At 31.9% G+C, this 12,843-nt stretch overlaps 1 protein-coding gene across 3 annotated transcripts; it reads left to right on the top strand.

Annotated features, from left to right (window-relative positions):
• Positions 1-9,979: 9,979 nt before the first annotated feature.
• LOC109162976 (40S ribosomal protein S7) lies at positions 9,980-11,881 on the top strand. Of its 3 annotated transcripts, none has more exons than XM_019311685.1 (6): positions 9,980-10,072; positions 10,388-10,473; positions 10,579-10,652; positions 10,744-10,867; positions 11,246-11,428; positions 11,559-11,881. In XM_019311685.1, the coding sequence occupies exons 2-6, from the start codon at positions 10,399-10,401 to the stop codon at positions 11,676-11,678; spliced, it is 576 nt and encodes a 191-aa protein (XP_019167230.1). In that variant the 5' UTR covers positions 9,980-10,072; positions 10,388-10,398; the 3' UTR covers positions 11,679-11,881. The 3 variants fall into 3 exon arrangements, with proteins under 3 accessions (XP_019167230.1, XP_019167229.1, XP_019167231.1); XM_019311684.1 differs by having other exon boundaries at positions 9,983-10,085; XM_019311686.1 differs by having other exon boundaries at positions 9,990-10,064.
• The last annotated feature ends 962 nt before the right edge of the window (positions 11,882-12,843 follow it).

The following is a 12,843-nucleotide window of genomic DNA, read 5'->3' as shown; positions in this document are numbered from 1 at the left end:
GGGCTCGACCTGGCCCCACAGCACGGCCCAGTCGCGAGACCGGGCGCGGTCAACTCGGATCTAACCACCCCCCGCTTTAGGGGGTGGCGGTTAGGGGCAGGGGTTGTATAAAAACCCCCCCACCTTGTCCAGTTAGGACACGATCTACTTTACGGACACACTTTGTACTGAAGAATCATTGTAATAGCCAATTCCACGACATTTAATACAATTTACGGTCTCACGGCCTTCGCTATATCATTCGTACCATTTCTTTATTATTCATATTCTCATTCGGGTTAGTTAAGTCGGACCCCCGGTTTAATTAATTCCATCACTAGGATTGGCTAAAAAATGACGGGGTAGGTCAATTTTATAAATATTAGTATAAGAGAATCAAGTTAGAAATTCCATGCATCTATTTATTTAATGTAACAAAACTAATTAGATTGTAAGGTTTGAGATGCTATAGAAAATATCTTCATTTTAAAAAGTAACTGTCATTTATCAGAACCTTCAAAAGGGGGAAGGTGGGTGTGTGTGGTGGTGGGGGGGGGGGATCAAACAAATTGAGAGACATAAAACAAATGGCCAAGAAGTTACCGTATCTTTCTTGAAATTCAGGTGCATAGTGTAAGAATTCCAACCCTAGATGAGTTGCCAAAAGTTCTCTAAGTTACCATATCACCTTGTGGTTCACCAATTTTTACCATTTTTGTAGGGAAATCAATGCATCAAGAACACAAAAGCGCCAACGAATCACCTTATTTTTGGGTCTGCATATTTAATTCTTCCCCAGTAATAAAATGTTTGATGAAGCAAATCAAACTTTCTTGATCCAAAAGACCGCACACCACCAGAAATATTCAGAACAAATTCTCTTATGAAAGCTAAAGAACTGCATAATTAATATAGAGAAAATTTTCATGATTTTATGATTTCATGAAGCTTTTGCTGCATAAACCTGACTTCAATCCACATAAAAATTGCCACGAAGCAACAAAGCCAAAACTATGTAGAACATGAATACTTACTCCGCTGGAATCGATGCCACTATCAAACTCATTCAAGCTTGAAATTGATTCTTTGATATTGAAGTCATCAACTGCATCTAATTAGCCAGCATCTGTTGTGACTTCATCAACCTTTGGAGTATTAAAGCAAACGTAGGAGACGAGGGAGTGTCAGTAATTGATTGAGCCTCACCAACCAAGATCTTTGATTCGTAAGACATTTAATTGGCATGTACTTCTTGCATCTTCAACTGATAAGTGGTGACTCCTGCTTAATAATAACAATGTTTCTACTTCAATCCCTTTTGTTTTGTCAAATGCAAAAAGTTTAGTACAATTGTATGTAGCTTCATACAAACCAGATTTCAGGATTGATTTGTCTAGAGTTGGGGAATTTGTCGAGCCATCAAATGCATGTTTTTTTTTTTTTTTTTTGGGCGACTCAGATTGAAGGTAGTGTGCATCATTGGTTTCCTTTAGCTTAGTCTTCTCTCGAATATAAGTGAAAGAGATATGCTGATGATATGATTTTGCCCATTCTCTATCATTTCTTTTGGTATATTAATTTTCAGCATTCAATTTGTGCAAGTAATGCATACTAATTCTTCTGAAGCTATTCATGTTTGCAACCCATACAACAAAGGCGGCATTTTAAAATACAATATAATTATGAAACTGAAACAACCCCCCAAAATAACAATAATATTATTGACCTATTTTAGATTCAAATATTTTTATTTTTATTTTTATTTATTATTATTATTATTATTATTATTATTATTATTTTTTTTTGCAAACTAACATCAGTAACCCAATTGCACATAACACTACCAATAAAAATAAGCGGACAAGCAATGGAGATGAAGGCAATGACAAACCTATCCAAAAGTGAATTAACAACACTTAGGGGGCGTTTGATTCAGGCTATATAAGATAACCAATGTTATATTTGCTTGGTAATATAAGATTCACATGTTTGGTTCAGGTTATGTAACTTTCACAGGGAATCTCAGATAACCTCCAGATTAAGTTTTTAGCTATTGAAAGAGAATGTGAGATACCCTCCAATTTTTTAGGTAATCTCACAATATTCTTTTGTCTTATTACTAATGTTGGACTTTGGACATTTTAATCAATTTATCTTATTACCGTTGTTTTATTTACATATCTTAGTTTAAACCAAACACAGGAATCTAACATTCCCAGCAATCTAACATTCCCTAAGGTAATCTAACATTCCGTGAACCAAACGCCCCCTTAGAGTAATTCCAACCAAAAGTAGTATCTACCACCTAATACCCTACCAATTACAATAAGTATTTAGATGATTGTCTTTAGAAAAGTGCAAACATTAATTTTAATGCCAATTATAATGAACTTCTCTTATATAATCTTGTATTGATGTACTTTGAATTACTTATTTAAATACAAACATTGAGCATTAAATCAGTTGCGCAATGCGTGTGTAAAATCTAGTATCTATCATAAGAGGATATCTTAAAAACCAATCCCCATGGTATATACCAATTCAATGATACACAAACATGTGCGTGTGTGTGTGAGACAATTCAAATTTTCCAAAACTACAATGCCAAGAAAGATTATAATGTAGGAACAGCGCAGCTTGAAATGCTAAGGAGTTGAGGTGCAAGCGATTGATTATATGATAGCAACCACTCACTAACAGAAAATATATATCTTCAAAAAAAAAAAAAAAAAAAAACAGAAAATATATACAAATTGTTTATGTGTCAATTTTTTGTGTTTTGACAGATGATTCATATTGGTTACTCACAGTTAGGGCATGGTGGCCACCCCAATGGGGATAGCTCTCCGCCAAGCCACATAATCCTACCCATTCTCCCTATTATTGTATTATTATTGTTATCCCTATTCCACTCCCCCTAGCTACTTGCGGCCTTAGACTAGCTTGCATCATTTGGTTAGGAACATTATATTTTCAAGTGAAAATGAATCCATTCAAATCCTACATTTTCCAACGTGCACTGGCCGGGATGATTATTATAAGGTGTTTGGTGTTTCGTTAAGATTAAGTTACATAACTCCAATAATTAATATGGGTATTAGAAGGTTATATGTCATCATCTTATATGTATGATTATTGTAAGATAAAGGTTATATCACATAATCATGATAATAATCTGGATATTGATTGAAATGTTGTATGGCTATATGCCATGCATGTTTGCATGGTGTTTTGTTCAGTGCTCCAAGAATTTTACCAACTCTTTAACAATATTCTAATCACTTTCAATAGGAACACCATCTACCAATTCAAAATCATATTTAAAATTTTCATCTTGTAAATTAAAAAATATAATTTTTTTTTTTCAAATTTTTTGTGCACAATTTTGCATCAAATATGTAGAGTTCAATCGAGTACTAACATCTAAGCAAAACAAACATTTGCTATATCTATATTCTCAATTTCAACATACGCCTTAAATTTTTACAATCTAGATGGAGATTGCCCTTACATATGGTGTCAATGATATATATATATATATATATATATATATATATATATATATATATATATATATATAGAGAGAGAGAGAGAGAGAGAGAGTACGCAGTTTAAGTGCGGAGATGCTCCCAGGTGAAAGATAGGGTTAGATACAAGTCGTTGATCAAATCTATATATATCAATGGCTCAAATCAATGAAAATTTAAAAAAAAAAAAAAAACACATCCTCAATTAAAGAAGTAAACTGTAAAAAAATAACGCACCTTAAGAACGAAAATAACGCACCTAAAGCTATAAACCGACGCACCTTAAGAAGGAAAACCACGCATCTAAAGCTTTAGGCCGACGCATCTTAAATTTCAACAAAAAATGCACCTTAAGTTCTCAACTGACGAATTGACGCACCTTACACACAGAAACCATGCACCTTAAGAAGGAAAACCACACACCTTAAGTTTGACCTAAACGCAAAAAAGATCAAATTGCCACCGCATTTTTTTAATCTGTGTTCAATTTGGGTTGTTAATTTTGATTGGATCAAGAGCTGAGATTTAACCCCATCTTTTACCTGAAGCCATTACCGCATTTGATCTCCTATATATATATATATATATATATATATATATATATATATATATATATATATATATATATATAGGCTCAGGTGCGGTTGTCCGGTTAAAACAGAGCCATTGATTATGCTTAAATCAACGTCCAAGATTACCAAAATTAAGGTGAGTGGTTATGTGATTATGGTGCGAGAGTTTTGTATATAAGGTGCTTAAGTTTTGTATATAAGGTGCGTGAGTTTTGTGCTTAAGGTGCCTGAGTTGTGTACTTAATGGTAGTAGTTATTGAAACTTAAGGTGCGTGAGTTTTGTGCTTAAGGTGTGTGAGTTTTGCTTAATGTGCGTGAGTTTTGTGCTTAAGGTGCATGAGTTTTGTGCTAAAGATGCGTGTGTTTGTTCTTAATGTGAGTAGTTGCTGAAACTTAGGTGCGCGAGTTTCCTTATTAATGTGCATTGTTTTCATACTTAACTACTTAAGGTGCATGATTTGTATGCTTAAGGTGCGTCCGTTGTGTGAAACTTAAAGTGAACCATTTTTAAAATTTTAGGTGTGTGATTTGTGTTCTTAAGGTGCTTTGTTATGTGCTTAAGGTGCGTGGTTTGTGTTCTTAAAGTGTTTTGTTTGTGTGATTAATTTGCATGTATTGTGTACTTAAAGTGCGTCAGTTTAATGCTTAATGTGCGTTCAACCATACAACCGCACGGGAAGTCATTCCCGCTCCTGATCCCTTCCCTATATATATATATATATATATATATATATATATATATGCTAAGGATCTTGTGAGAACATTATCATAGGAGAGAAATAAGAACCAATCTCAGCCTTACATTTGTAAAAATTCGACATATCTGATCAAATTTTTAAAAAATGCAATTTTCGTAATTATCATCAACTCCACTATGCAAACTTGATATATAGTAGATATTGTCTTTACAATACATACTAGTATTACTAGCTACATCAAGTTAATAAATTTAAGCATTACTTATATATAAATTCTTATAGACAAAATATATAAACATTAATACATGGTTTGTTAGGATGACTGAGTGGTTTAAGGTGTCAAACTCAAGTTTTGATTTTTGTAAAAGGGCGTGGTTCGAATCCCACTTCTAACAATTAAATTTCTTTACCAAAAAAGAGTTTAAAATATAATAAAGTTTCAAAATTTATTTCTACAAAACTAATAACAGTCAATAATGTTAGACCCTTAACCGGAACAAAAAAAATGTCGATATAATTATTTCTTAAAATGAATGGTTCACATTATTTTGATTTTAATATTTTTTAATGATCTTCCTTATTTACCCTCTATTATATTATTCACCTCCCTTAAATAACTATAAATTATGTTAGTATAAACTTTAGTAACGGAATATTCCGTTAACTATTTATTATTCTTAACTTACTCATTAATTTCTATAAGAAAGATCTTAGATTTGAACCACATCTCAATTAAAATTGACCATGGTTGCAGTAGGCGCTAGGCGCTAGTCGGGCGCCCGGGCAGCGCCTAGCGCCTAAGCGGCCTAGTCGGCGCCTAGGCGGAATCTAGGCGGCGCTAGGCGGTCGCGAAAAAAACAGTAGCAGACTTGCAATTTGATAATTTTAATGAGGCTATTTTCAACATTCAATCAAATAACACATCCAAATAAATGACATAATGACAATTCATAAGTCATAACATCAAAAGAATATTAAAAAAAAAAAAAAAAACTCAAATGAAATACTCAAATACTTCAATCATCCAAAGATTGAAAGTATCAAACTAGTCTACGAGTGTATATATGTCATATTATATGTATATGTCATATAAATGGACAAAATTAGCAAGGTCGAGTCGGTCGGGTTAACTCGACTAACTCGACAGAAATTGACGAGTTAACTCGGTGTAATCGGACGAGTTAGGCGCTAGGCGGGCGCCTAGGCGGCCGGTCTCCTAGGCGGGAGCCTAGGGCGGAAATCGCCACGGCCTATGGGCGCCTAGCGCCTAGGCGCCGATTACTCGGTGCCTAGGCGGGATTTTTACAACCCTGAAATTGACATAATTGTTAAACATTACTACGAATATGTTAAAATGTATTTAAAAAATATAATATAAAATTTTCTTGCATTTAAAAAAAAAAAACCAAATTTATGTTTAAGTTTTTTTTTTTTTCTTTTCGTTTAATTAATCTTCTTTTGATTATTTAGAACAAAACTTAATATTCCAATTATATGATTTTAAATTATTGAAATGATTTAGGTCATTATGTTATTAATATTTTTTGTATGTATTTTTATTATGGTACAATTGTACATTACTTTACAAATATTATACTATTATTTTTTATCTGACACAATTGCTCTTATATCATTGTCAGACGAACGCGACCAGAATTTTATCAATGAATGAAAACTTCTAAAGAAATTTGTAAGTTAATTTTTACTATATCATTATAACAATATTTATTGTAACCATATATTTTAAATTATTTATTATCATCCTCTATTGATAGCAATTATTGCAATTGTCATTGACAAACTCTCAAAACAATTTGTCTCAACAGCGAATGAAAATTAAAAAAAAAAAGTGATTTCATTATTGTGGATGAAAAATATGTACGTCGCTTTATTACTCTTATTAAATTAAAATAAATTAGTAGCTACAACAAAAATAATACATATGCATCAAATTAAGTTAGAATTGGATGTCTATAATGTCTTTTTTTTTTTTTTTTTTTTTTTTTTTTAACTATTCATTATAAAAAATTTAAAAAGAGATATAATTTCATTAGTTATATTATCTTTATTTTCTACAATTCAAAGATTCCTTACCTTCAAATTTATTACTTTATTTTGTTCACTACATTCTTCATTGTCTTCTTTTTACATTATCTTGTAATTAAATAACAAAGTTATAATACATATATATATATATATATATATATATATATATATATATGTGTGTGTGTGTGTGTGTGTGTGTGTGTGTGTGTGTGTGTGTGTGTGTGTGTATGTGTACCAAGTATTGTATACAAATATAATAAATATTACGAGTAATATATTGTTCAATACTTTCACATGTAACCTACGACACACATCTCACATTATAACTACCACTACCAAATATCAACAGGTGATTGTAAGATAAAGAGTTCATATTACAACTAAGATCCCAGTCATATACACAACAAGGCAAATGTATAGCTTCCTACACCATAATTTCATTGCATAATGAATCCATCTATTTGCTACCACCAGTAACCCAATTCCACATGACACACTACTAACTAATAAAAAAAGAGAGGACATGTACTGAAGATGAAGACAATGACAATGGTACCAAAAAGAAAATTAAGAAGAATTAGAAAAATTTAAACCAAAAGTAGTATTTATTTAGACTATCGCTTTAAGACTAAGTATTTAGACTAGCGTTATTACAAAGTTGCAAACATTTATTTTAGTGACAATTATAATCAATCTCTCATATATTATCTTGCATTTATATACTTTAATAAATTACCGATTTAAATAAACAAATTTAACATTTATTTACCTATGCATAACCATCCCCTATATAATATTGCATTGATATACTTTGAAATATTTATTTAAAAATAATCATTGGACATTATCCTATTCGCGCAAAGCGCGTAAAAAAATTAGTACAAATCTAATAAGAGCCAATAAAGTTAGGCCTTAAGTTCATATTATTTTGATTTCATATTTTTTTTTTTGATTTTCCTTATTTGCCATATATTATATTTTTTTTCTTCCCTTAAATAACCCTCAGTATCTTTTTTCCTTATTTACCCTATATTATATCATTTTTTTTCTCTTAAATAACCCTGCATTCCGTTAGTATAAACTTTACTAACGAAATATTCCGTTAACTATTTATTATTCTTAACTTACTAATTAATTTCTATGAGATAAGTCTTAGGGTTGAACCCCATCTCAATCAAAATTGGGATAATTGTTAAACATATACTACAAATATGTTAAAATGTATTTAAAAATACAATAAAGTTTAACATAAACTTTGGTCAAATAATTAACCCCAATAAATACATAGCATTCAAAGTTGAACATCAAAGATTATAAATCAGGAACCTTGAAAATCATTTTTCTGCATTTAAAAAAAAAACAAATTTATGTTAATTTTTTTTTCATTTAATTAATATTTTTTTGATTATTTAGAACAAGATTCAGTATTTCAATTATGTTTTTGCATTATTGGAATGCTTTAGGTAATTATGATATTAATATTTTTTGTATGTATTTCTATAATGGTACAATTGTACATTACTTTACAAATATTGTACTATTTTTTTTATCAGACAAAATTATTCTTACATCATTGTCAGACCTGCGCGACCTAACTACAAAATTGTTGATCAGAAATACAATTACACTTGGATTCTAAAAGACTAAAACGGTATGACCATTTTCCAAAGAATTGACAATGTTGACATCCCATTGGCTCCAATTAAACAAGTTTACACATCATTCTCATAATTTTATCAATGCATGAAACTTTCTAAAGAAATTCGTAAGTTAATTTTTACTATATCATTATTATAACAATATCTATTGTAGTCATATATTTCGAATTATTTATTATCATCCGCTATTGACAACAAATGTAGCAATTGTCATTGACAAACTGTCAAAATAATTAGTCTCAACAACGAATGAAAATAAAAAAATTAACGACTTCATTGTTGTGGATGAAAAGTAAGTACCCCACTTTATTACTCTTGTTAAATTAAATAAATTAGTAGTTACAATAAAAAACAATACATATATATTTAATTAATTTAGAATTAGATGTCTATAATGCCTTTATTCAAAAAAAATTTATTCATTACAAAATAAAATAAATAAAAATATAATTTCATTAGTTATATTGACTTTATTTTCTACAATTCAAAGAGTCATTACTTTCAAATTCATTAATTAATTATATTCACTACATTATTGTCCATATATTGTCTTCTTTTTACATTATTTTGTAATTAAATATCAAAGTTATAATACAAAATATGTTATATAGTTATTTACCAAGTATATTTTTATACAAATATAATAAATATTAATATTTTGTTCAATACTTCACATGATAATCTACGACACACATCCCACAACACATGAAACATGTAAGGAAAAAAAACATGTAAGGGAAAAAACATGAAACATATAAGCACAAATACAAGTGAACCAATCCTAGTGTGTCTACAAAGTACTAAGACTGAAATGGTGCTCCTTCGATTTGAATACCCATCCGGATCTTCAACACATGATCTGCGCTTCAAGGGTCAACCACTAAGTGTCCTCAAGTAACAAATCACCAAACACACTTTAAGATAATGCGATTGTTTTGTTTGTTCCCACAAATAGGTAGATTGTGAATTTGGAAAATTAACATGTGAAGCTCAGGTTGCACTAGATATGAACGATGTAGCTTTGTCTCTCTCTTAGCTAGTACTTAGCAATGAAACACATCAATAGCGATAAACAATGGCACCATCAAGAACTAACAACCTTTTTGAGCTTTGAAGTCTTCTATTTATAGGATAGAGGTGAGAGCAGGTTGGTAATCTTTCATGAAATTCAAATTTTTTCATTATTTCTAGCGCGACAGGTGTCCAAATCTGTCACTAACTCCAACATTTTACAAATGTACTATTGTCCTTTTCCGTAACAGCTTTTGTCATTTTTTCTAGAAAATACATGCATCAATTATCCTTTTCTTCATCTAATGGCTGGGAGAATTTTAGATGTCTTCATCTCAAACTTCTGTTTGTATAGTATTTTTAAACAAACGGGCCTGTATGACCTATAAAGAGAACAAATAAACGCTTATTAGCCTAAAACTCAAACATTGGCCCAATAACATGAGCCCAAAGACAAAACATTTTCTTTGGTGTCATATTTATAAATCTCTAAACCCTAGCGTTATTACTTTCTCGTCTCTGGATAGAGTGCTGTGCTGATTGAGGCTATCGCAGATCCACTCTCATCAGCAGGAGCTGAGGTGCCCTTATTCTGTAATTCTATTTCCGCTCTTCTTCATACAAAAGACTTGATTTTTATTTTTTATTTTTCATGAAAACGCTTGTTGGTAGGAAATTTGGATAAGTTGCTGATTTCTTGTGAAAATGCTATGTAACTCTAAATAGTTCTTTCCGAATGTGTGTTCCTAAATGTGGATTTTATGCAATTGGATTTTGATTTTGTAAGTACTATGTGTTTATTGTCAGTGTCTCTCTATATGCTTCTGGAAAAAAAATGTATCTTTTCAATATTGTAATTTGCCCTTGTTGGTTTGTGGGTAATTGTTTGTTTTTAGATCTCTGAGCGATGTATACCTCAAAGACAAAAATCCACAAGGATAAGGATGCAGAGCCTACTGAGTTTGAGGAAACTGTAGCACAGGTTGACTCTTGTTAATATTTGATTTGATGATTCTATATTGTCTTGCTTTTCCCTTTTGTGGTTTAGATTGCACTGAAAGAGACTGCATAATGTTTGTCTTACCAGGCCTTGTTTGATTTGGAGAACACTAACCAAGAGCTCAAAAGTGACTTGAAGGACCTCTACATCAATTCTGCTATGTGGGTCTAATTTGTGATATGCCTTTAATTAGTGTTGTTAATGTTCTCTTTGTTTTATTTCTTACAACTTGCTGTTATTTTTCTTGTGTAGACAAATTGATGTTTCAGGAAGCAGGAAGGCTGTTGTGATCAATGTGCCTTACAGGCTGAGAAAGGCCTTCCGAAAGATTCATGTTAGACTTGTTAGGGAACTAGAGAAGAAATTCAGTGGGAAGGTATTGGTTCCGCTTTTCCTTTTTCTTCTGTGTTGTCTTGTGAAATATTTTTGCCTGTTCCAATTATTTGTTATAAAATCAACTTATTGTGTTGTCTTGGTCTAACTGAACTGCCTGTATTGCCATGTGGCCTCTCAATGATTATTGGATTGTTTTGCAGATCATTTTGGGACCTTTTTAACTTAAACAGTTGATTTTCTAACATTTACATGAACGTGTCTCTTCTTTATGTTCTTGTGACATTTTCTAGAACTTTGAAATCCTTTTTGCTTTCTATGTTCGTGTAGTGGAATTTCATTTGCTTTTAAGCGGCTGAAATTAGATATTATTTGATCACCGTGATTAGCTTGTCACTGGAGTTTAAATTATTATTACTAGGATGTTGTTCTGATTGCTACAAGAAGGATTGTGAGGCCTCCGAAGAGAGGTTCAGCTGTTCAACGCCCACGTAGCAGGACACTAACCGCTGTTCACGAAGCAATGTTGGAAGATGTTGTTGTCCCAGCCGAGATTGTTGGCAAGCGGGTTAGATATCGCCTTGATGGATCCAAGATAATGAAGGTAAATTTCTAGACAAATCTATGAACTTTTTCATGTCGGCTTAAACTGCATTCTAATTCACATTTGTCCACCCAATCCTCTTTGTGTTATTACCTAATGAAAATTCTTCGCTAATTTCTTGTATTTGTAGGTTTTCTTGGACCCAAAGCAGAAGAATGACACTGAATACAAGCTGGAAACGTTTTCCGCAGTCTACAGGAAGCTCTCGGGCAAAGATGTTGTCTTTGAGTACCCAATAACGGATGCTTAAAGAAATACACCTTAGTTTCCATCGTTTGTTATGTAAACTGGAAATTTGTAGTTTAATATCAAAATTTTGGTATTCATAGTGTTTGGTTAGATGGCAGAAAACTATATGGAGCCCATTTTGAGTTTTCTTGCTGAGATACTTGTAATGCCAACTTAAAGTTCCAGACATGTTCTCTATGAAAATTTAGTAGTATTTGCTGTTCAGAGTGGGTGAATTACATAGCACAATCTGTTCTCCATGCTCAAGTAGGCTTTTGAGCATTTAATATTTGAATCAAAATGTGCTTAGTTGAATATTGGCCCTGTTTGGTAAAAATTGGCCTATAGGTTAATTTTGGTTTATTTGACTACTATTAATTGTTTGATTTAGTTAAAAGATCTTTGGTTAATTAATTTTTTGCTACTCCAAAATGTTAAAATTGAAAAAGCTACTCTTAAGCAATTTTTTCAATTTTTTTTTTCATAAAAGAAATTATACCAGCTATTGTGAGCACATTGCCATTAATGTGCAATCCAACTATGAGCTTAGGCTTTTAGTTGAGATGGAGCACATGCTTCAATTTGGTATCAGAGCTAGACTAAAGGTCATGGGTTTGAATCTCAACGCCATTCATAAGCGTTACCGGTCCACGTGTTGCTTGGAACCCACTGCACACGTGAGGGGGCAACGCCATGCTTGGAACCCACTGCACACGTGAGGGGGCAACGCCATTCATAAGCGTTACCGGTCCACGTGTTGCTTGGAACCTACCGCACACGTGAGGGGGCGTGTGAGCACATAGCCATTAATGTACAATCCAACTATGAGCTTAGGCTTAGGCTTTTAGTTGAGATGAAGCACATGCTTCAATTGCTATATGAGCTAATAGCTAATTTATCAAACACTTTTCTACAACTAATGTTATCAATTAATTATACCCTCTAATTAACACAATCAATTAACATTCATTTACCAAATAGAGCCTAACATTCATTTACCAAAAAGAGCCTTTATGTTATTGAACATCTGTGAAGAAATATTAAAATTCTGAAAGTGTTTGGCATTTTTTGTTTTATCTTGGGTGATAATGGAAATCATAATTACTATTTGATGATGTGTGTGATTTTTATTGAATTAGTTCTTGTTGATGAGAGTTAAACATGATATCTTGTAGTTATTAAGGCAA

The sequence above is a fragment of the Ipomoea nil genome, unplaced genomic scaffold, assembly GCF_001879475.1.
Source record: "Ipomoea nil cultivar Tokyo-kokei standard unplaced genomic scaffold, Asagao_1.1 scaffold2975, whole genome shotgun sequence".
Classification (NCBI taxonomy): Eukaryota; Viridiplantae; Streptophyta; class Magnoliopsida; order Solanales; family Convolvulaceae; genus Ipomoea; species Ipomoea nil.
The sequence above is the reverse complement of the archived record's forward strand: the minus strand, read 5'-3'. Positions and strand labels throughout refer to the sequence as shown.

Excerpts from the sequence above, each read along its gene's own strand:
- LOC109162976 (XM_019311685.1), top strand. The coding sequence starts at position 10,399 with ATGTATACCTCAAAGACAAAAATCCACAAGGATAAGGATGCAGAGCCT. Across the intron at positions 10,868-11,245 it reads AGAAGAAATTCAGTGGGAAG|GATGTTGTTCTGATTGCTAC; the intron begins GTATTGGTTCCG and ends TATTATTACTAG. Across the intron at positions 11,429-11,558 it reads ATGGATCCAAGATAATGAAG|GTTTTCTTGGACCCAAAGCA; the intron begins GTAAATTTCTAG and ends TTGTATTTGTAG.